Raw genomic sequence first — 23474 nt, 5'->3', positions numbered from 1 at the left:
GCAGTCACCATCTGCAGTGATGCTGGAGCCCAAAAAAATAGTCTGACACTGGTTCCCCATCTCTTTCCCATGAAGTGATGGGACCGGATGCCATGATCTTCGTTTTCTGAATGTTGAGTTTTAAGCCAATCTTTTCACTTTCCACTTTCACTTTCCTCAAGAGGCTTTTTAGTTCCTTTTCACTTTCTGCCATAAGGGTGGTGTCATCTGCATATCTGAGGTTATTGATATTTCTCCCGGCAATCTTGATTCCAGCTTGTGCTTACTCCAGCCCAGCATTTCTCATGATGTACTCTGCATATAAGTTAAATAAACAGGGTGACAATATGCAGCCTTGACGTACTCCTTTCCCTATTTGGAACCAGTCTGTTGTTCCATGTCCAGTTCTAACTGTTGCTTCCTGACTTGCATACAGATTTCTCAGGAGGCAGGTCAGGTGGTCTGGTATTCCCATCTCTTTAAGAATGTTCCACAGTTTGTGGTGATCCACACAGTCAAAGGCTTTGGCATAGTCAATAAAGCAGAAATAGATGTTTTTCTGGAACTCTCTTGCTTTTTCAATGATCCAGTGGATGTTGGCAATTTGGTCTCTGGTTCCTCTGCCTTTTCTAAAACCAGCTTGAATATCTGGAAGTTCACAGTTCACGTATTGCTGAAGCCTGGCTTGGAGAATTTTGAGCATTATTTTACTAGCGTGTGAGATGAGTGCAATTGTGCGGTAGTGTGAGCCTTCTTTGGCATTGCCTACACTTTGCTTTCCTCTGGCCCTTTCAAAAGGCCTCCTGGGTTGCACCCTGTCCAGATCAACCCTTCTCCCATTACTCTCTTTTGCTTTACCCTGGTTCTCTTTTCTTCATTACGCTTATTACGTATTAGATCACATTATGCCGGGCACATTTCCCATCACTTGTTCCTTTGGCTATTGTCTCTTCTGCTGGACCGTCAGCAGGATGTGCCTATTCTCATTACTGTATCCCTAGTGTCTGGCATAGTACCAGGAAGTGAATGTTGTTCAGTCGCTAAGTTGTGTCCGATTCTTGGCAACCCCATGGACTGCAGCGCTCCAGGCTTCCCTGTCTTTCACTATTTCCCAGAGTTTGCTCTAATGTCCCTTGAGTCAGTGATGCCATCCAACCATCTCATCCCCATCCCATCTCATCCTCTCCTGGGATCAGAGCCAGGAGACCCATGAGGAGTCCTCCCCACGAAGCAGAGGACAGGCTGAAGAGAGGAGCCCCCAAGAGCCCCACGCTGTGCAGAGAACAGACTTGTGGCTGCAAGGGGGGCCAGGGCCGGGCGGGGAAGGAATCTGGGATTAGCAGAGGCGAGCTATTACAGACGGGATGGATAAGCAAGAAGGACCTACGTGCAGCCCAGGGAACTACATTCAACACGCTGTGACAGCCAGAATGGAAAAGAACATGAAGAAGTGTGTGTGTGTGTGTGTGTGTGTGTGTGTGTGTGTGTGTGACTGAGTCACTTTGCTGTACAGCAAAAATGAGAGGAAAGGGTCGCCGTCTTCTCCCGCCTTCAGTCTTTCCCAGCATCAAGGTCTTTTCCAATGAGTCAGCTCTTCGCATCAGGTGGCCAAAGTATTGGAGCTTCAGCTTCAGCGTCAGTCCTTCCCATGAATGTTCAAGGTTGATCTCCTTTAGGATTGACTGGAGTGTATAGATTCTCAATAAAAACCAGAGCTCCCACCATTTCCTCCAATGCCTGCTGGACTCACACCTATGGTTCCCTCAGGGCTCTCCAGGAAACGGTGACCCTGCAAGTTGGTGTCCCCTGCCCCCCGGCCCGCCTCACACACATACACCATCTGTACCCACCTTGGGCTGGCTGGAAGATTTATGCATCTGAGAATCTGTTCTTTCTGTCCCCTTCCAGTGGGAGGGACCATTCTCTTGTCTTGAGCTCCTCAGCCATCTGGACAAATGATGCTCATCTCAATTGTAGTTCCAAAAGTGAGGGTTAAGGCAGCCCTACTGGAAAGGTGGGCATTGGGTCAGGCTGGGAACCATACAGAAGGGATCAGGTCCTGGTCTCCTGTCGCGCGCCCTCCCCCCAGCGACACACCCTTGTTGTGTTGGATGGGACATGTTGCTGGCCCGCCCTCACTGCGTCCATCACTAGCTGTGTGAAGCATGGCAGAATGGCAGTCATAATAGAATCGGAAGGTCTGGGTCTGAATCCCAGCTCTGCCATGTATAGCTACGTGATCTCGGCAGGTTACTTAGCCTCTGTTTCCGCATGGGAAGTCGGACTAATCCTAGCTCCTGTCTCCTAGGATTGTCTTGACAATTAAGTGAGTGAGTGTGTATTTCATGCGGAGTCCAGTGGCTGGCACAGAACGGGCACCATGGAAATGGGAGACACTATTACTGTATCACACTTGGCTCGCCCCAGGGTCCTCCCTCCCCTTGGGGTTCATCCTCTGGCAGGCGGCCTCCTTGTTTGTCACGGTTTGGTGCCCACTGGGCTTGGGGATATCGCTGACCATCCAGGCTGGGTCAGGTTTCCCCTCTTCCCTCCCCTAGGCCCTCACGGTCACCTGTCGTCACCCTGGTCCAGTGGGGTCGTGTGGTGAATCTGCCCCTCCACTGTCCATTCCCAGAGAGCAAGGCAATGCTCAAGCCACTCTGCTTCCTGGATACAGCCCAGGGCCTGCTCAGAGCAGGTGGGAGCACAATCTGGGGCAGAATAAATGAGGAGAGAAGGGGACAGAAGGCGGTCCCTCCTTTCAGTTAGCTCGGTCACTGCTGTCGTGGGTCAGGTGTTCTCTGGGGCTCCCTGCGAGCCTGAACTTTGGTCTAAGTTAGAGGCCACCTGGGGTGAGCCCCAACTTCACTCCCTTTCCCTGGGCATTGGGAACTGAAGTTTTGGACCACACAGGTCGAGTCTGCCTCCAGCTTCCAAATTGATCCCCTTGAGGTCGATTATTTTTTTTTTCTGCAGAATGTTGTAACCATTAACTTCCAGGCAGGGGTCAGACCCCTGGGCCCCATCTGCTCAGGTTGCCTGCACAACTGAAATCCCTGAGCCCATTCTGGCTAGTTTTCTCATTAAGACAATCGGACTGGATTGATCCATTAGATCAATGGTTGGATATCAACCCGCAGGAAGCCAATCCCATGAGCCTGGATGATCAGCCCAAGAATGCGATCCCCCGCCAAGCTGGAGCGGGTTACTTGCCCTCAGGATGGGGCTCTGGGAGGCAGAGGGGTGGGTCAGAGGACTCAGCAGGCTGGACTTTGGTGAGGGGGCATCAGTGTGGCCCGGCTGTGTCTATCAGGAGAAGAGCCCCGGCTCCTGGGAGCCGGGCAGGGATTCCGGGGACAGCTGGTGTGTAAGAAACACCATCTGTGCTTGCGGACGATCCAGACTCCTTCCCAGGTCGTCAGCCCGTCACACTCCCAGCACCCCCACCCCGGCCCAGGGTTGCAAGGTGTGTGTGATGGGGGTTGGGGGTTCAGGAAGCAAAACAGCAGCTTCCCGGGTCTCTGTTCCTCTCTCACCAGGAGAAATTTTCTGAGGCTGGAAATGCAGAAGTACCTAGAATACCAAATCTGCATTCCAGGGTCTGGGTGCATACGATGCTGATGGAGTTTAAGGGTTGGCTAAAGGACACCTATTCAAATAGGTTTGGAAACACTAGCGTTAGCCGCTCAGTCTTGTCTGACCCACTGCAACCCTGTGGACTGCAGCCCGCCAGGCTCCTCTGTCCATGGGATTCTCCAGGCAAGAATATTGGAGTGGGTAGCCATTCCCTTCTCCAGGGGATCTTCCCAACCCAGAAGTTGAACCTGGGTCTCCTGAATTGCAGGCAGATTCTTTACCACTGGAGCCTCCATGGAAGCCCTTGGAAACGTATTTCAGCCTGTTCGTTTCCTACAGAGCTGACGCACGTTACAGCTTCCTAAAAGAAGGGGGAGGAGTAGTGCTGGATGGAAGGTCTGGGACATCTTACAGAAATACACTGAGGCGTGGTCAGCAGGGCCTGCTTTCACGGACAGTTCATCCCAAGGAGTGTCTGCAGGGTTGACGGGATCCCTGAGGGCCAGGGAGGTTCTCGGAAAGGGAGGCACCAGTGAGGAGGAAGTGCGGTGGGCGAGCGCCGCTCACGTCCCCTCTCACGTGGACTCCAGTGCAGACAGCGCCACCTGCAGCCAGGGAGGCCCCTCACCGCACCCATGCGCCAGCCCTGCGGGTCAGCCCACACCCTCACCACCCTCTCCCCTTTCCTCCACAGGCTACTTGACTGTCAACATTGAGCCTCTCCCGCCCGTGGTGGCTGGTGATGCTGTGACTTTGAAGTGTAACTTCAAGACCGATGGCCGCATGCGTGAGATCGTGTGGTACCGGGTAAGTCCCCTCTGCGGTCCGCCCCGCCCCGTGCCTCTGACCAGAACCGGGGGTGGAGTACCCGGAGCCTCTCTGGAGACCCTCGTGGGATCGGCGATGCCCTCAGCCCTCACCAGCCCTGAGCTGTCCCGCGCCCTCTGCTTGACCCCCGTCCTTTGCTGAATCCCTCTGCAGAGATCCCTCTGCCCAGGCTTCCCTTCTGACCTCAGAGTTTATCTTGTCCTGGCATCTTTGATGCTCCTGACATGCCCTTATGCTCAGGAGACCCCCTGCGAGCCGAGTATCAGTTACTAACACGGAACGCACTGAGGGCAGTGTAATTAAAGAACGCCGAAGGTGAAGCTTGGAGCATGAGGGTCTGGGTAATGCTTTTGGCAGAGGAGAGAGAACAGGACAGCTTCCTGCCTTCTTAAAACTCAAATTACAGATGTAGTCTGCCTTCTAATCTGATTACACATAGGAGTGGTGTCTGGCATCCTGAGGTCTAAGGAGATCTGAGAAGGGATGTTGATAAAGATGAGCGATGCCCATCTGCCCAGGGCCCTGGTGTTGGCAACAGGAGAACCAGCTTGGGGTCTCAGGAGCAAGTGTTGGCCTTTGTAACCACCGAGACACATATCTGTGTGTCTAGACCGGGCATCCCAGCCTGGTCTCGCTTTGCCACGAGGAAGTCGAGGCTGGCTGGGGGCCAGAGAAGCTCAAGTTGGCGTTGACTTTCTTGCCATGTGGCACCCAGCTGTACATAGAACAGGGTACCGCCATCTTGGGTTGGGTGGAGAGCTCCGCCTCTATGAGCTACAACAGGAGTTGGCAAACCCTCCGGTGAAGCCCAGATAGTAAACATTTGCCTCTCTGGGGCCATATGGTTTCTGCTGCAACTACCCAGTTCTTGCTCCAGTGCAGAAGCAACCACAGACAGCATGTCGATGGAACGGCATGGCAGCGTTCCTGTAAAATTTTACTTACAGACACTTGAATTTCGTGTAATTTTCACACGTCACTGTCTTCCCCTTTTTTATTTTTTCAACCATTGAAAAAGGTAAAACACCACTCTGGGCTCATGGGTCACACAAAAACGGGCTGGAGGCTGCGTTGGTCCACCGGCCATAGCCTGCCAGCCACTGATCAAAACCCGACCCTTCTCCAACCTCTGCTAAGTTGTATTGCCCTTTCTTCAACGTGAAGCCAATGGGTGATACAGTCAAGTGGAATTGCTCTGGAGGTAGGGGGTGTGGAGTGGAGACGGGGTGGGAGGTGGGGGTTGGGTGGGCACTGCTTGGTGATCAGGCATCTGGAAACGGTTCCTGAGCTCCTTCAAGCTACAGCCACACCCGCGGTGCGGTGCAAGGAAACCCAGCGGCAGAGGATCCTGCTAGGGAGTCCTCACCATCCGAGCCATCACTCAGAACTGGGCGCCTCAGTCTCCTTGCTGTCGGTCTAGCCTTGCTTTGAACCATCCTCTCCTTACTGTGCCTTCTTGCATTGTGCCTTTGAGTCATCGTTTTCTGATCACTGTGGTTACGCTGGGCGCAGTGACCTGGGTTCCTTTTAAGCAACATCATTGTTCTCCATCTTAGCGTTGTAGCCCTCTCCCATTTAGAATCACTCCAAGGACCCTCCACCCAAGCTCACAGCCTCCCAGAACCCACAGATGTGAATCTGACATTTGATTCCCTGGAGGGCCCCAGCTTCAGGTGAGGTTTCCTTCCTGGAGAGATCACTCGGGCCTAGAGAAAGTCAAGGCATATGTTAAATAATGCTGCGAACCTCATCACTAAGAGGCGTATTTACATGATACGGGAACCGCTTGGCTGACACACACTGTGAGCATCTCATTAGCACCTGGCAGAGGGCTTCGATAAATTAACTCTGCTCGCTGCCGACGATGGCACTGCGTCTCTGCCCCGACCCTCCGTGGAGTGAAGGGCAGTGAGAAGCCTGCCCGGCTGGCAGAGAGAAACGCGGGGACCCAATGGGAACAACAGGGGTGAAGACGGGAGGCGTCTTGGAAACAGGAAAATACCAACAGGCATCTCGTTGCTCCCCCGTCCCTTGGAGCAGCTATCCTCGCTCTTGTTTGAAATCGAATGTTCCTGCATCAGTGGTGAAAATCCCCCTGCAGAGGTGGCTGCCAGGGTGCGGCCAACGGCAGTGCCAGGCCCAGGTATGGGGAACCACAAGCAGCCTCCCACGTGGCTCACCTCTGCATGCTCTGAAAACCGGGATGCCCAGGTTCCAGTGCAGACGGAGACCCCCGCTTCCTCCTTCCCCCTCTCTACCCCAATGCTGAGCACCCCCAACTCCGTTCACCACACCCCCCCCCCACCTCCATCTCGGCTTGTGATCCCATCGACTGCTTTAAAAATCAGTTATGTCTCTTATGGGTGTCGGGCCCTGCCTGTCAGGCTACGGGAGGCTGCACTGATTAATTTATTTTATTTCGTTTCACATCCTTTGACTTAAAAGCGTCTGGAATTGGGGTGGGGTGGGGGTGGGGGTGGTTGCAGATGTATGCAAATCACATGCAAATCGCGCACTGAAGCCAAGTACCCGGGCCCTTCTGATTCTGTGGCTGGAGTGTGGAAGTAGGCTCCCCCGATGGGGTACTGTCCCTGGGACCCGGGGAGCCCTGCACGCCTGTCTGTGGCGGTGGGGATGGGACAGAGGATGGGACAGGAGCAGACGGGGGAGCAGCTCCACGCGGTCAGTCCTCTCCTTTCTGCTGCCACTCTGGCCTCCCCTCACCCGTCACCTCCTTTCCCAAGGAGCCGGCCGAATGGCCAGAGATGAGAGCTGACCATGATGGGGGCTCCAGGAGCCGAGACCAAGGTGGGGCTGCTGGAGGGACTGGGAGAAGCCTCAGTGGAAGCCCCTCTCCGTCCCGGATCCCCCCCAGGCAAGCCCCAGAGCTTCATTCCCCTGCCCCTGTCTTCCCCGCCCCTGCTCCCACCCCGAAGCAGGGGGCTGCCCAGCCTTGTTTGTTTTGTTTGCTTTCTGTACGTGTGTTTGCTTCCCTCCCCAGCTTCCTCTGCCCATCCTCCATGAATGAGCTCACAGAGCCTGCCTTGGAAGGAGATGAATAGATTACAGAGGCCTGGCCAGCGCTGTGTCTCCAAGCCCTTTAGCCGGGAAAAGCAGGTCATTGTGATGAGGCTGCCTCTGCACGCTCGGCCCAGTGGGTGCAAAATGACCCAAAACGTGTGTCCCGTGCAGAAGCCTCCCCTCTGGTCCTAAAGGCATGAGCTTAGCAGTGGGGTCGTCCTAAGCTTTCAGAAGTGCAGCGAAGGCATTGGCTTCTTTGGGCAAATTGGGGGAGCTGATGGAGCGGTGGAAGCAAAAGGGATCCTTCCCTCGGGGTCAGCACGACCTCTGGCTCAGCATTTGGGGAAAGTCTTGGCTTATGGAGCCCTTAGGGCTGGAGTAGGTGAGCCGGGATATAGGAGGAGGTGGCAAGGGCCTGCACCTTGGACACTTTGCCCTGAGGTCGAGTCAAATTATAGACAAAAACGATGCAACTCTAGAAGAGACTCAAGAAAGTGCACAAGATCAGAGCCCCTGGATCTGTGCTGTCCACTGTGGCAGCCGCTTGTCACATGTCGCTATTTACTTTTCAGTTCAACTAAATCAGGTTAAATTAGAAGTTCATTTCCTCAGTCAGACTTGCCACATGCGATTAGTGGCTACCGCATTGGGCAGAGCAGGTGTAGAGCATTTCCCTCACCACATAAAGTTCTGTTGGACAGCCTGCTGTGGATAATTGAGAAAAATGTCATGGCCCCTCCTTGGAGTATCCTCTACTTTCCTGATAAGAGATGGAAAGTGACTGCTCTTTGAGCCAGTTTTCTAGGCAAACTCACCCTACAGTGAATTTCAAAAAAAGTGAATTGTATTTGTTGTGTAACTTACCATCACTGGATTGCAGGGAACAAGGGGACAGAAGAAAGATTATCATTCTTAAAAGACGTCTTTGAAAACAGAGAAGACATCAGGAAAGTGTTCAGGCCCCTGAGGAGCTGGTGTCACGGTCATCTCCCCACGTTCTCTCCACTGTTGTGTGGGTCTGCCTCCCAGATTTGAGCTTCAGTCTTCTCCAGAGCTTGGGCAAATAACTTTACTTTTACCTGCCAAGTATACAGTGGCCAATAGGGCGAGGGTGCAATCCCACGCTTGGCCAACAGGAGGCAGTCACCTTACAAGCAACCGACTTTAGCATTAAGATTGGACCTGGTTCTAGAACAAGGCTTCCCCGGTGGCTCAGAGGTTGAAGCATCTGCCTGCAATGCGGGAGACCTGGGTTCAATCCCTGGGTCAGGAACATCCCCTGGAGAAGGAAATGGCAACCCACTACAGTACTCTTGCCTGGAAAATCCCATGGACGGAGGAGCCTGGTAGGCTGCAGTCTAGTCCATGGGGTTGCTACAAGTCGGACACGACTGAGCGACTTCATTTTCACTTTTCACTTTCATGCATTGGAGAATGACATGGCAACCCACTCCAGCGTTCTTGCCTGGAGAATCCCAGGGGCGGGGGAGCCTGGTGAGCTGCCGTCTCTGGGGTTGCACAGAGTCTGTCACGACTGAAGCGACTTATCAGCAGCACAGTGTTCTTGCCTGGAGAATCCCAGGGGCAGGGAAGGCTGGTGGGCTGCCATCTGTGGGGTCGCAAAGAGTCGGACACGACTGAGCGACTTCACTTTCACTTTCACTTTGGTTCTAGAACACAGAGCATCCCTGATAGCTCAGTTGGTAAAGAATCTGCCTGCAATGCAGGAGACCCCCTGGAGAAGGGATAGGCTACCCACTCCAGTATTCTTGGGCTTCCCTTGTGGCTCAGCTGGTAAATAATCTGCCCACAATGCAGGAGACCTCGGTTTGATCCCTGGGTTGGGAAGATCCCCTGGAGAACAGAAAGGCTACCCACTCCAGTGTTCTGGCCTGGAGAATCCCATGGACAGTCCATGGGGTTGCAAAGAGTCAGACACAACTGTGTGACTTTCACTTCACTCTAGAAAACAAATGATAAATGTCATCCTCTTCTTAGTCATTTCTATCCATTTCTACCTGAACTTGGAGGCTCATTCAGTGATTCTGCTGACAGTAACCTGAGTGACTAGCATTATTGAACACTCACTCTGTGCCAGGCATTGGATTGAGAGCTTTACAGACATGGCTATGTTTCATCTGGGACTTCCCTCATGGCTCAGATGGTAAAGAATCTGCCTGCAATGCAGGAGACCCAGGTTTGATTCCTGGGTCAGGAAGATTCCCTGGAAAAGGGAATGGCTACTCATTTCAGTATCCTTGCCCGGAGAATTCCATGGACAGAGGAGCCTGGTGGGCTATAGTCTGTGGGGTCGCAAAGAGTCAGACATGACTGAGCGAGTAACACTTCCTTAACATTCCCTGGAAAAGGGAATGGCTACTCATTTCAGTATCCTTGCCCGGAGAATTCCATGGACAGAGGAGCCTGGTGGGCTATAGTCTGTGGGGTCGCAAAGAGTCAGACATGACTGAGCGAGTAACACTTCCTTAACATTTCACGTTGACACTGAGGCTGGTGGAATTGTTAAGCCTGTTTTTCAGATGAAGACACTGAGGCCATCCAAAAAGACTATGTCTTGGCTCATGCTGCCCCTTCCCTGACTTCTGCAGGAAGTTCTAGACACTTCCTCCTCTGTGATTCCTCTTTGCGGGTTGTGGGTGTCTGCACTCCAACTTGTATCTCATTAGGTCCAAACACCTGTCTGTCCACTGGGTCGTGAGCATCCCGACCACAAAGGCCACGTCTTTCCCCACTACATCCACACGCCTAGTGGGGAGTCATCTCGGTAAATATTTGTTACGTGAATAGATATTAGACATGGAAATACACATTTTGACAGACCATGCCAGGTAGCCAACTTCCATATCAGGTGGGCTTCTGTGTCCAGCCGATCGTATCTGTCTGCTCGGGGATTGAGTGTGAGTCTTTGTATACTCAGGGGCCTTTATGGAGTGTGGGGCTGGGGGGAAAGGAACATTTCTTATTCGGGAATGCCAGCTCATTTACTTGGAGGGCACCTGCCTGGCAGGCAGAGCCAAAGGTCTGTTACTATCATAGAAATCCATTAAACAAGCACAGAGAATCCTGGGAATTTAACCTTTCACAGCAGTTTTATTTTATCATCTTTCCTTTATTTCGTCTCTTTCCTTCACGATTTGTTCCCCAGAGCTGCGCTGGGCCCAGGCTACGAGGCCGCAGTCAGAGCGCCATGGAGCTAGATAGAGGGGCGATCTACCGAGAGTGATAACGCTGCCGCTCTCAGAAGCCCCTTATCGCGCCTCCTCACCTGTGGGGAGTGTGCGCCTCAGCATTTGCTTAGTGGCCGGAGATGCCTCCTCCACGATGCTGCTTGGCCGGGGCGAGGTCCTGCTCTGGGGCTCCGCTGGCTGCCTCTGCAGTGAGGGTTTATGGCTGCTCTGAGCCATTAGAGAAAGGATTAAGCCCAGAGGCTGGGCACATGACTTTGGGCAGTGACCTAACCTTTCTGCTTTAGAAACCTCATCTGAAATTGGGAATGAAACCACCTACATTGTAGGCATAAATGAAATAATGTCCGTAACTAAACAAGCCCAGTCCCACTTCAGTCCTTTTATTCCACCCAACAAAAGCTCATTGGAGCGGTTCAATAAATGGTAACCATTTGTCCTCTCGTGTCTCATGGTAGCAAGGGATCCAGAGAGAGAAGCTGTTGTGTGAGGACTGCCATGATGAGATTCCTGAGTTCCATCCTACCACCTGCCTTGCCAACAAATATGGGCAGAGGTGATACTTAAAGCTGGTACCCTCTTTGTTGCTATATGGTTATGCTGGTGAACTCACTGGACTTAATTCTTGGAAATGTTATCATATGGCTAAACCATTTCAGTGGATCTTAGCTCTCTCTGAGTTTCCCTTGTGGCTCAGCTGGTAAAGAATCCGCCTGCAATGCGGGAGACCTGGGTTCGATCCCTGGGTTGGGAAGATCCCCTGGTGAAGGGAAAGGCTACCCACTCCAGTATTCTGGCCTGGAGAAGTCCATGGACTGTATAGTCCATGGGGTTGCAAAGAGTCAGACACGACTGAGCGACTTTCACTTAGCTCTCCCTGAAACAAGAAGTTATTTCAAAATGGCTTCACTGGCGTTGGCTCTCTGTCAGTCTCAGTCCTTGACGATGTTTTGTTGTCTGAAACAAAATGGAAAACGATGATTATAAAGGGTCATTACAGTCTGATGATATCATAAGGGCAGGAAGGCAGGTATACTCCTGGTGATGAGTGGAGACCAGGGCCCAAGTCCCAGAGGACTGGGCTGCCTCACTCCTTGGCCCCTCTGGCTTGGAGCCCAGCCTGGCAGCCACTCAATCTGGCTGCTCCTTGTTACCCTCCTCTCGGGTCTTACAGATCCAAGGTCTGGGGGAGGGAGGGATTAAGGAAGACAAGAAGCTGTCTTCACCGAGCCAGGGTGAAGCTGGCTGAGCTGCCGTGCCCAGGTCTCCATCCTTCCCCCTGACCTCCCAAAGGGGCAGGCTTTTCCTGATGAGGAAGGTACCATACATACTTTTGTGACACCAGTCACCTGAGAGGAAAGAGCAAGTACCAGAGAGAAGGCCCACCAAAGGACAACTGACCGTAGCATAGACGTCATGAGACACAGAAAGGAAGCAGGCATCTTTCCGAGCCCAGTTCCATCGCAGTCTTTTAATTCCACCCTCAACCGTAGGTTGTATTCGTCCTGAAGCCCTATCAGACATCTACTCCGGGGGGTGGAGTGATGGGAGCAACTTTAAGCTCCCTCTAGAGGTCACGGAGTGAATTGCTACTCTTGCAGCCCCGATCCTTGGTCTTGAAGGGAAGTTCGGTTGCAAAGGAGCAGGAGCTGTCCATTCTGCCCTTTAGAATTTTCAGAGGGGCTAGTGAAAGCATACCTACAGCTGAGCCTCATCCTACAGTTACTGCATCATAATCTTCCAGATTGAGACCCCAGGACTGAGTCCTGGAGTTTGGGAAACTGGTAGAGGAGTTGCTCCATTCATTCATTCAACATTAGTTCAGCACATGGTGACTGAGTTAGATACTTCGAGGCACTGGGAGCGCATCAAGGAACAAGACAACAAGATCCTAAATTCATGGAGTTTACCTGGGGGCCTGGGGGACCAAGAGGCAGCTAAAAAGATAAGCAAGAAAACACCAGATAATGTCAAGGGCCTGCTAAGTCTCTTCAGTCATCTCCAACTCTTTGCGACGCTATGGACTGTAGCCCACCAGGCTCCTCTGTCCATGGGATTCTCCAGGCAAGAATCCTGGAACAGGCTGCCATGCTGTCCTCCAGGGGATCTTCCTGACCAGGGATCGAACTCAAGCCTCTTATGTCTCCCGCAGGCAGGCGGGTTCTTCACCACCAGCTCCACCTGGGAAGCCTTACATGATAAGGGCAGAGCACGTCATTGAAATAGACTGATGTGATAAAAAGGGATTGGATGGTCAGGAAAAGACTCCCATTTAAACTAAGACCTCAAAGGCAATAAGGACCCCACCATGCCAAGAGGGGTACATGGAGCACTCTGCGCAGAGGAAAGAGCAAATGCAAAGGGCCTGTGTTGCGGCTGAGCTTGGTGTGTTCAAAGAGCAGAAGGAGAGCCCACTGCATGGCCGGAATGAAGTGAGCGAAGGAGAGTTAAGAGACGAGGTGAGGAATAGGGGCAGGACCACTCAGGCAGGCCTCGAGCTTCAAGCCATGGGGTCTGGAGTGGTTCTAAGGGCAGCAGGAAGCTTTGGAGGGGTTTTAAGCAGGAAAGTAGCAGGATCTGGTTACCTTTACTGAAAGATCATGTCTGGTTGAATGGACCATGGGAGGTAAGACTGGAGGCAGGGTTATTGGAACAGTTCAGGTAGCAGAGGCTTGGGTGAGGATCAGGACTGCGGTAGTGGAGATGATGGGAGGGCAAAGAAACTCTACTGCGACTTGTAGGTAGAGTCCAAAGGGCTGGCTGGCATGCGGAGGGGGAGGGGAAGGCAAGATTCAGGATGGCGCCTGGCTTTCAGTTTCCCCACCAGATGTGGGATGGTGCTGCTTACTGAGACTGGGGGGGTACATGGAGGAGAAGGCTGGAAGGGCTTTTTTGTCAGCCATGTTAAGTTCCAGGTGCTGCTAAGATGTGAAGATAGAGCAGTCCGAGGAGCAGAGGAAGCTAAATCTGGGTTCCTGGGGAGAGATTAGAAGAGATTTACCCTTGGAGGTCAACAGAGTATGGATGGACCTAAAGCCATGGGCCTGGATGAGATGGCCTGGGGAAGGGGGCAACCAAACAGCACCCAGAGCAGACCCTGTGCACTCAGAATTTAGAGACAGAGAAGTAAACCAGTGAGAGATTGAGAAGCAGCAGCCAGCAAGATATAAAGAAAGATGACGGAGTAAGGTGACCCGGACCCCCAAGGAAGAAAGTAGTCCAAGAAAGAGAGAATAGTCATCTGCACCCAAAGCTGCAGGGAGAAGACTTAAAGGAATCAAGGAATGTCCATCAATTTGCAACATGGAGCCCGCTGGGGGCCTGGATCAGAGCAGCCTCCTTGGGTGGAGGCGGGGGGGGAGGGCAGATGCCTGACTGGAGTGGGCTGAGGGGAGCACTAAGACCAGCTGTGGCAAAGCCTTGAGGTTTAGACTATTGAAAGGATTTGACCTTGAACTTCTGGGCAAACCTTTGCTGATAATGTAAAGACACCATTGCTTCTATTTGGTCCATCTCCATTTGCATGTCGTTCATCAGGTAGCAAATGCTTTACCTATTCCAAAATTCCCCAGTCTTGCTATCCAGAACTGATGGCATCTCTTTTCAAGGCTGTGAAGGTGGTTGGGTAGGGGAGTCTAGAGGGATACAGCAATGCATTTGGTATTTGAAGGAAAGATCCCAGCTCTATCCATGCCATGAACTCAGTGGCCTGTGGATGTCAGCCATTCCCAAGACCCTGCTCAGCACTGAGCATCATACATGGGGCTGGAGATGTAAAGAAGGAGATGGTGGACCCCATTCCCTCCAGGGAGAACTTCCAAGTCCAGGCATCATTAAATTGTAAAGATCTGTGATTCATTTCCCTTAACCGTCTCCCAAGTACTGCATTTTGGACTCTTTTGTTGACCATGATGGCTACTCCATTTCTCCTAAGGGAGTCCTGCCCACAGTAGTAGATATAATGGTCATCTGAGTTAAATTCACCCATTCCAGTCCATTTTAGTTCACTGATTCCTAAAACGTCAATGTTCACTCTTGCCATCTACTGTTTGACCTCTTCCAATTTGCCTTGATTCATGGACCTAACATTCCATTGCAATTCCTATGCAATATTGCTCTTTACAGCATTGGACCTTGCTTCTATCACCAGTCCCATCCACAACTGGGTGTTGTTTTTGCTTTGGCTCCATCTCTTCATCTTTTTGGAATTATTTCTCCACTGATCTCCTGTAGCATATTTGGCACCTACCCACCTGGGGAGTTCATCTTTCAGTGTCCTATCTTTTTGCCTTTTCATACTGTTCATGGGGTTCTCAAGGCAAGAATGCTGAAGTGGTTTGCCATTCCCTTCTCCAGTGGAACACATTTTGTCAGAACTCTCCACCATGACCTGTCCGTCTTGGGTGGCCCTACACGGCATGGCTCATAGTTTCATTGAGTTAGACGAGGCTGTGGTCCACGTGATCAGATTGGTTTTCTGTGATTGTGGTTTTCAGTCTGTCTGCCCTCTGATGGAGAAGGATAAGAGGCTTACAGAAGCCTCCTGATGGGAGAGACTGACTGTGAGGGAAACTGGGTCTTGTTCTGATGGGCGGGGCCATGCTCAGTAAATCTTTAATCCAATTTTCTGTTGATGGGCGGGGCTGTGTTCCCTCCCTGTCATTTGATCTGAGGCCAAACTATGGTGGAGGCAATGAAGATAAAGGCGACTCCTTCAGAAGGCCCCACAAAGGCACTGCTGCACTCAGTGCCCCCAACCCTGCAGCAGCCTCCGCCACCCACGCCTCCACCAGAGACTCCTGGGCACTCCCGGGCAAGTCTGGGTCAGTCTCTTGTGGGGTCGCTGCTCCTTTCTCCTGGGTCCTGGTGCACACAAAGTTCTGTTTGTGCTCTCCAAGAGTCTGTTTCACCAGTCCTGTGTAAGTTCCGGCAGCTCTATGGCGGGGTTACTGGCGACCTCCTCCAAGAGGGCTTATGCCACACCCAAGTCTGCTGCACCCAGAGCCCCTGCCCCAGTGGGCAAAGCTAGGGGAGATGATGGAATTCCAGTTGAGCTATTTCAAATCCTAAAAGATGCTGCTGTGAAACCGCTGCACTCAATATGCCAGCAAATTTGGAAAACTCAGCAGTGGCCACTGGAAAAGGTCAGTTTTCACTCCAATCCCAAAGAAAAGCCACGCCAAACAATGCTCAAACTACCTCACAGTTGCACTCATCTCATATGCTAGCAAAGTAATGCTCAAAATTCTCCAAGCCAGGCTTCAGCAGTATGTGACCTGTGAACTTCCAGGTGTTCAAGCTGAATTTAGAAAAGGCAGAGGAACCAGAGATCAAATTGCCAACATGCATTGGATCAAAAAGAAAAGCAAGGGAGTTTCAGAAAAACATCTACTTCTGCTTTATTGACTATGCCAAAGCCTTTGACTCTGTGGATCACAACAAACTGTGGAAAATTCTGAAAAAGATGGGAATATCAGACCACCTGACCTGCATCCTGAGAAACCTGTATGCAGGTCAGGAAGCAACAGTTAGAACTGGACGTGTAACAACAGACTGGTTCCAAATCAGGAAAGGAGTACGTCAAGGCTGTATATTACCATGCTGCTTATTTAACTTCTTTGCAGAGTACATTATGTGAATGCCAGGCTGGATGAAGCACAAGCTGGAATCAAGATTGGCATGAGAAATATCAGTAACTTCAGATATGTAGACAATACCACCATTATGGCAGAAAGCAAAGAAGAACTAAAGACCCTCTTGATGAAGGTAAAAGTGGAGAGTGAAAAAGTTGGGTTAAAACTCAACATTCAGAAAACTAAGATCATGGTATCCAGTCCCATCACTTCATGTCAAATAGATGGGAAAACAGTGACAGTTTATTTTCTTAGGCTCCAAAATCACTGCAGGTGGTGACTGCAGCCATGAAATTAAAAGCCGCTTGCTCCTTGGAAGAAAAGCTATGACCAACCTAGACAGTATATTAAATAGCAGAGACATTACTTTGAGAACAAAGGTCTGTCTAGTCAAAGCTATGGTTTTTCCAGTAGTCATGTGTGGATGTGAGAGTTGGACTGTAAAGAAGGCTGAGCACCAAAGAATTGATGCTTTTGAACTGTGGTGTTGGAGAAGACTCTTGAGAGTCCCTTAGACTGCAAGGAGATTCAACCAGTCCATCCTAAAGGACATCAGTCCTGAATATTCACTGGAAGGACTGATGCTGAAACTCAAAGTCCAGTCCTTTGGCCACTTGGTGGGAAGAACTGACTCACTGGAAAAGACCCTGATTCTGGGAAAGATTGAAGGTGGGAGGAGAAGGGGACAACAGAGGATGAGATGGTTGGATGGCATCACCGACTCAATGGACATGAATTTGAGCAAGCTCTGAGAGTTGGTGACGGGCAGGGAGGCCTGGCGTGCTGCAGTTCATGGGGTCTCAAAGAGTCAGACATGACTGAGCAACTGAACTGAACTGAAAGAGTCTCCCAGGGGTTTGTGTGAAACACAGGAGAGGCCTACAGAAAAGCCACTGCCCTCTCCCCGCACAGGGGCCGTGGGCTTCCCTCGTATCCCTCTGTCCTCTTTTCCGCCTGGCCAAGTCTTGCTCATTCCCTCCTCTGTGAGGCCTCCTGACTGCGCTCACCAGACCGAATTCCGAGCTCCTCCTGCTTTCGTTCCCTGGGCATTTTGTGCATTCTTTCTTTGATTAGAGAATCACCTGGGTCTTGTGTTTGTGTCTGTGGCTGAGTTTTGTTTATCTGCTTCTCTGAGGTGTGCCATGGTACCCACAGGACCAGAGTCCTTACTTGGCATCTCTGGATCCCAAGGGAGTGACTGGATGGGCTCCTGAGGTGTGCTTGGGTCCCCAGAAAGTAAGCCCAACATGCTGTGTGTGTTATTTAGGGAAAGTGAAGTCACTCAGTCTTGTCCGACTCTTTGCGACCCCATGGACTGTAGCCTACCAGGCTCCTCTGTCCATGGGATTTTCCAGGCAAGAGTACTGGAGTGGGTTGCCATTTCCTTCTCCAGGGGATCTTCCTGACCCAGGGATCGAACCCAGGTCTCCCGCATTGTAGACAGACATTTTACCGTCTGAGCCACCAGGGAAGTCCCAATATTTAGGGGAAAAGAGACCCAATATTCTGTAAGGGGTCCGTGACGCCCCCTCAAAGGCTGAAACGGCAGCAGCAACTGTCCAGGGCTTGTGAGGGTGGCATGTGGAGAGCATCATTGCCTCCACCCGTGCGTCACCAGGGTGGCATCAGGATGGGTCCAGGGGACCAAGAGGCAGCAAGGCTGCAACAGAAAGCCTGTGGTCCTTAAGCTTTCTGGGGACCCAAGCGGGCGGGGTACTGCAGTCAGCCTTAGGTGGGAAGGGCGGGCTGGTTTGGGCTCAGTGCAGATGCCACAGGCCAGTCAACCCAGACGGGTGCACAGACACCCTCGGATGGAAGAAGGAGATAAGAGGAAGGAAAGAAATGCTTGCTTTGGCAGCTCTTCATGCTGTCTCTGGCGCGAGGGAAGGGGTTCTGACCAGAGAAATCTATCCTCTTTGGGGGATTAAGATCAGGTTTCTGATATTGGCAATGAGACCATTTCTCTTCTTGGAGGTGCTTACCTAAGGCTGATAAGAGCTCTTGGCTCCCAAACTGTTGGTGGCGGGGGGCAGGGGCGGCTGCCAACAGTTGGAGTGGATGACCAAATAAACAAGACTTCCTGCTGGCATGTGTGTGGACTCCACCAGGAACAGGCTCCCCCGCTGGATGTCCGTGCAAAGAAGACAGGACAGACTGCAGATCCAAGGTGGATGTGTTGATGGGGAGTTTGTCCTCACCAAATGCACAGACAAGAAAAGACCAGTGGCTGGGGGCAAACTGTCCTGCCGTGTGACCTTGAGCAAGCGCTGCCCCTCTCTGAGCCTCGGGAGCATCATCAGTAAAATGAGAGTGAAGTGAGATGTCTCTATAGGATGCGCTCTTTCCTGCTTTGCAGCCAACACCCTTTCCTTGGTTTCTTCACCCCCAGCAGACCCAGCCCGGGGGAGGGGCTGGCCCTTCGTGGCCAGGTTCTGCCTGGAGTGAGGTTTAGGCAATTTTGCATCCGGGCGGAGATCCCGGCCAGAGACACTGTCAGGCCTCTGAGCCAGTGGATGCCAGAGCTATATTAAGCCCAGAGCGTGATTTCCAGCCGACTCTGCCTGGTTGAGCCCTGCTGGGTTTAAGCGACAAGGGGGCTGACTTAACTTGTCAGAGGAGGATTAAAGGTGAACTTCCGCTCCAGCGCGCCAATGACGAAGGAACAGGACTGAAATGAGAGCCGGCTCCCAGAAACCCAGCTCCGCGTCCTCCTCCCGCCTACGTCCCTCCTCCCCTCCTCTGCCCACCACCTCTGTGTCGGGCTCATCGGCTTTATGTGAAGAGTGGCGGTGTCTTCTCCCCAAGGGCCTCAGAGGTGTCCCCAGGGCCATCGCACAGCCACCCAGACACAGACAGGCACAGCCTGGCCCTCTTCTAAAATGCACTGCAGCTGCCCCGCACTTCGCGAGAATTCCTTGTCGCCTTAAGAACCAAGTGCAAGGTCACTGGCGCAGCACGCGAGGCCCTTCACTCAGCAGCCCCCTTGGCTGCTTTCCTCCAGCCGTGCGGCCTGCCATGTCCCCAAGTGGGCCCTCCCCTGGGGTCACGTGGCCTGTCTGCGGCTCTTGGAGCATATGCCAGTGCTCTTTCCCACCTCCACACTGATGCCAGTGCTGCATCCTCTGCCCTCCAAGACCAGCAAACTCTGACTTGCCCTCAAGGTCAGCTGCAGGGCTGCCCCCCGAGACCTTTCCCCATCCTCTGTTCCTTTCCATCTTCTTCCTCATGCAATTGCCATGACCCAGGCATCTTAAAATATTCAGAACTCTACCTTAGAACTTAACATGCTGGGCGTTCATGTTCATTTATGCAGCAGGTGTTTCTTGAGCACCTACTATGTGCCAAGCATTCAGACTAGAGCACTGAGTAAGGGCAGTGGTGTTGCTGAAAGTGTCAGTCGCTCAGCCGCGTCTGACTCCTTGGGACCCCACGGACTGGAATTCACCAGGCTCCTCTGTGCATGGGATTCTCCAGGCACGAATACTGGAGTGGGTTGCCATCCCCTTCTCTGGGGGATCTTCCCAACCCAGGGATTAAACCCGGGTCTCCTGCATTTCAGGTAGATTCTTTACTGTCTGAGCCACCAGGGAAGCCCAAGAAACATTAGAGTGGGTAGCCTATCCCTTCTCCAGGGGAACTTCCTGATCCAGGAATCGAACCATGGGGTCTTGTCTTTACGGAGTTTGTAGTTAAGCAGGGTAACAGGTATTGCCTAGAAGACTGTTAATTTCCTGTGGAATTGTGGTAACTACTCCCCTAAAGGACAAGTGCCTGGAGCTAAGAGCTCACAGCCAGGGGTTGAACGTTGAGGCCTCCCTTCCAGAATGTAACTGCCTCATTGCTAAAGGCCAGGCATCCTGTTTGTGTCTGAGCACATAACTTAGAGAATGAATGAACCGTGAGTGACCGCCTGTGTGACTCTGAGGGACATGGAACTAAACTCTTAGTTGATGAAGTGAGTAATTTTCTTACACGTGGAGCTTCTCAACAATGGATGGGATGACTTGGAGACTGGTGAGTTCCCTGCCCCGGGCGTGTCTAAGCGAAAGTCGCAGTGGCTACCTGTCGAGAGTGCAATGAAGGGATCCTCGGTGGTCCGGTGGCTAAGCAGCCACCTGCCAATGCAGAGGACACGGGTTCAATCCCTGCTCCGGGAAGACCCCCCGTGCCACGGGGCAGCGAATCCCCTGCGCCAGCTACTGAAGCCGGCGCACCTAGGGCCCGTGTGCCAGAGCAGGGGCAGGCCTGTGCTCCACAGCTGGAGCGTAGCCCCTGGCCCACCGCAGCTCGAGAAAGTCCGCGTGCAGCAGTGAAGACCCAGAGCAGTCAACAATAAATAAATGTATGAAAAAAATTAAAGGCCGTAGAAAGGATTTATGTCTTTTCGGCCCAAGGGAGCCCAGAGCAGGATGACCCTGTCCATTTCAGCTCCGGAATTCTGCGCTGCATCAAGTCAGCTGCCCAGTGATGACGTCATGGCAAGGCGGGGGGTGGGCCTCTGGCCCACTTGGCTAGACCACCCACCGAGTGTGGGACACCAGGAATCGAGAAAGTCTTAGATCCCCCAGGAGGAGGGTGGCTGTGGATGTGCTGGGAATCTGCTTCATGTGGGTGCCCCACCCTTGAGTGACCATTCAAAGGAGAGGAGGCGTCAGATGCCTGGGGGCTGAGAGGGCGCGGGTGTGTGTGTGAAGAAGTTTGTAAGGGTGGAGAGCAGAGCCAGAAGAGTGGTCCACAGCCAGAGGTCTGGTCAAGCACAGCTGTGCCCACGCCACCCTGCCTGGGACTCATCATCAAGGCCTCTGCATTGCTGTTGGGGTGTCTGGCCCCTGCCTGCCTCTCAGGCGCATCTCCTGAGTTTTCCCGTGAAAGAAGAGGCTGTGGGCATTCAGAGACCTCAGGGACTCTCGAGAGGAGGGTGATGACTGGGGGCGGATGGACGGGGCCCTGCAGGCTGGACCCTCTAATTCCCATGTCTGAGCCCGGAGACTGAGCTTAGAGGCGGGTAAACAACTTTCTCTGAGTTGTGCTCCTAAGGAGGAGTTGGGCCAAGCTTCAAACTGGCTCTCTGGCTCCAAAGGCTTTCTTTCCAAAGCCTGTTCTTTCTTTAGCTTCCACTGAAGGCAAGAGTAGAAGGGGACGATAGAAGACGAGATGGTTGGATGGCATCACTGACTTGATGCACATGAGTTTGAGTAAACTCTGGGAGTTGGTGGATGGACAGGGAGGCCTGGCGTGCTGCAGTCCATGGGGCTGCAAAGAGTCGGACACAACTGAGTGACTGAACTGAACTGAACTGGAGGTCATAAATACCCTCCTGGGGGTGGGAAGGATTTCCACCCGGAGTGACAGGCAACCTGGGGGCTGAACCCTGCTGGCATGGGGCTCCTCTGTCTTCCTCCTCCTCATCAACGCCGTCACTATGGTTTAGGCTATGTCAGGGACATTAACAGAATCACCCCACTGGGTCCCCACAGAAGCCATCTGATGCTGATACTATTGTCTATTTTAGGGATGGAAACACTGAGGCTCAGAGAAGTAAAGCAATTGACCCCAAGCCCCGCAGAGAGTAAGATGGAGCAGAGTCCATCCTCTGGCCTGACTTCCTTGCAGCAGGATCTTCTCAGCATCCACAGAGCGGACTGGGGCCGTCTGGATCCCTCTTGGGGAAGCACCTTAGGTCTGGCACAGGGCCAGCTAGAGAGGGCCGGGGACCAGGGTGGGGCTGGCCACCTCAGGATGCCCTTATCATCACACAGCCGCAGCCAGCTGTCTGCAGAGGTGGCGGTACAGATCCACGCGGGGGCTGTCAGCGCCCAAGGAGGACCCCGGGGGGAAACGCAGCTTCCGCCTGCAGAGACGGCACAAGCAGCATGGTTCACTTACCCCGAGACAAACACACAGGCAGAGCAGACAGGTGGAAAGCACAGGCCCCTTCCCTGCACGCCCCTCCCCGCACGCACACACCCAGGGCGCCTGCCCACGTCCCTCAGATGAACATGGCAATGTGTGTGATGCTACTGTCCAGAGCTGGGCCTGGGCAGCCAGTCTTCACGAATCCTGCTGATGAGGGAGACAGCTGGCCTGGATTAGTGTGGAAAATCTGAAATGGAGACCATCCTTCAAGAAATGAATATGTTGATTATTATTAGTGTTGTTATTCTGCAAGGCGGTGGAGTAACTCAGATGAGTCAAAACAAGTGTTGTCAAGTGGGGTCTTGGGGGACCTGCTTTCATGGTGATAATAATCACTCTAATTGGCACATTAATTATATGTGAACAGGTGCTTCCAAAATAATGGAGGGTGTTGGAAAGCTGTTTATTTCCACTTGAGGAACAACCTGTGCAGAGCTGTGGTTGCAACACTGAGATGCCGGCCCTGGCTTGTGCGCCGCTAGGAGAGCCACCGAGCGGAGCCCCGGCCTAGTCTGGGGCTGTTTCGGAATAAGGAGGGGACAGAGGGCATGACCAGCAGAGGCCAGGGCACGTGCAAAGGCCCTGAGGGTGGCCCATGGAAATCCCACTGGGCGCTGGTGAAGAACAGAGGCACAGGGGAACGAGGAGGCCGAGAGCAACAAGGAACCTGAGCAGAATGAGCCAGAGTTGAGGCTCCAGGCAGTGGAGCTTGGCTTCTATCCATGGGGTGCATTCAAAGGATTTTAAGCTAAAGAGCAGCATCATTCGGTTTTACAGATCTCTGGGCCTCTCCTGGAAAATATCTGATAAGCGTCTCAGACTTGATACGGCCAATACAAAATTCGGTATTTCTCCCCCAGACCCATTCCCATTGTTTGCCATCTCAGTAAATGCCATCACCATTTATCAGGCTTAGTTCAGTTCCGTTCAGTTCAGTCACTCAGTTGTTCGTCCAACTCTTTGTGACCCCATGGACTGCAGCACAGCAGGATTCCCTGTCCATGACCAACTCCCAGAGTTTACTCAAACTCATGTCCATCGAGTCGGTGATGCCACCCAACCATCTCATCCTCTGTCGTCCCCTTCTCCTCCTGCCTTCAATCTTTCCCAGCATCAGGATCGTTTCTAGTGAGTCAGCTATTCGAATCAGGTAGCCAAAGGATTGGAGTTAAAGCTTCAGCATCAGTCCTTCCAAATTAGTATTCAGGACTGATTTCCTTTAGGATGGACTGGCTGGATCTCCTTGCAGTCCAAGGGACTCTCAAGAGTCTTCTCCAACACCACAGTTCAGAAGCATCAATTCCTCAGTGCTCAG

At 52.4% G+C, this 23474-nt stretch overlaps 1 protein-coding gene and 1 long non-coding RNA gene across 2 annotated transcripts in view; one reads left to right on the top strand and one right to left on the bottom strand.

Annotated features, from left to right (window-relative positions):
* Positions 1-23474, top strand: part of IGSF21 (immunoglobin superfamily member 21) — a 283942-nt gene that overhangs the window by 125129 nt on the left and 135339 nt on the right. Inside the window, exon 2 of the mRNA XM_055574319.1 lies at positions 4250-4362. Within this exon, the coding sequence (XP_055430294.1) occupies positions 4250-4362 (113 nt within the window). The remainder of the gene's footprint in view (positions 1-4249; positions 4363-23474) is intronic.
* Positions 1334-4067, bottom strand: LOC129647128 (uncharacterized). The gene is made up of 3 exons (XR_008712285.1): positions 3968-4067; positions 1830-1982; positions 1334-1661 (listed from the first exon to the last, which is right to left on the bottom strand). It is a non-coding gene; the product is annotated as an uncharacterized LOC129647128 (long non-coding RNA).

The sequence above is a fragment of the Bubalus kerabau genome, chromosome 3, assembly GCF_029407905.1.
Source record: "Bubalus kerabau isolate K-KA32 ecotype Philippines breed swamp buffalo chromosome 3, PCC_UOA_SB_1v2, whole genome shotgun sequence".
Classification (NCBI taxonomy): domain Eukaryota; kingdom Metazoa; phylum Chordata; class Mammalia; order Artiodactyla; family Bovidae; genus Bubalus; species Bubalus kerabau.
This window is presented reverse-complemented; position numbering and strand designations above follow the sequence as displayed.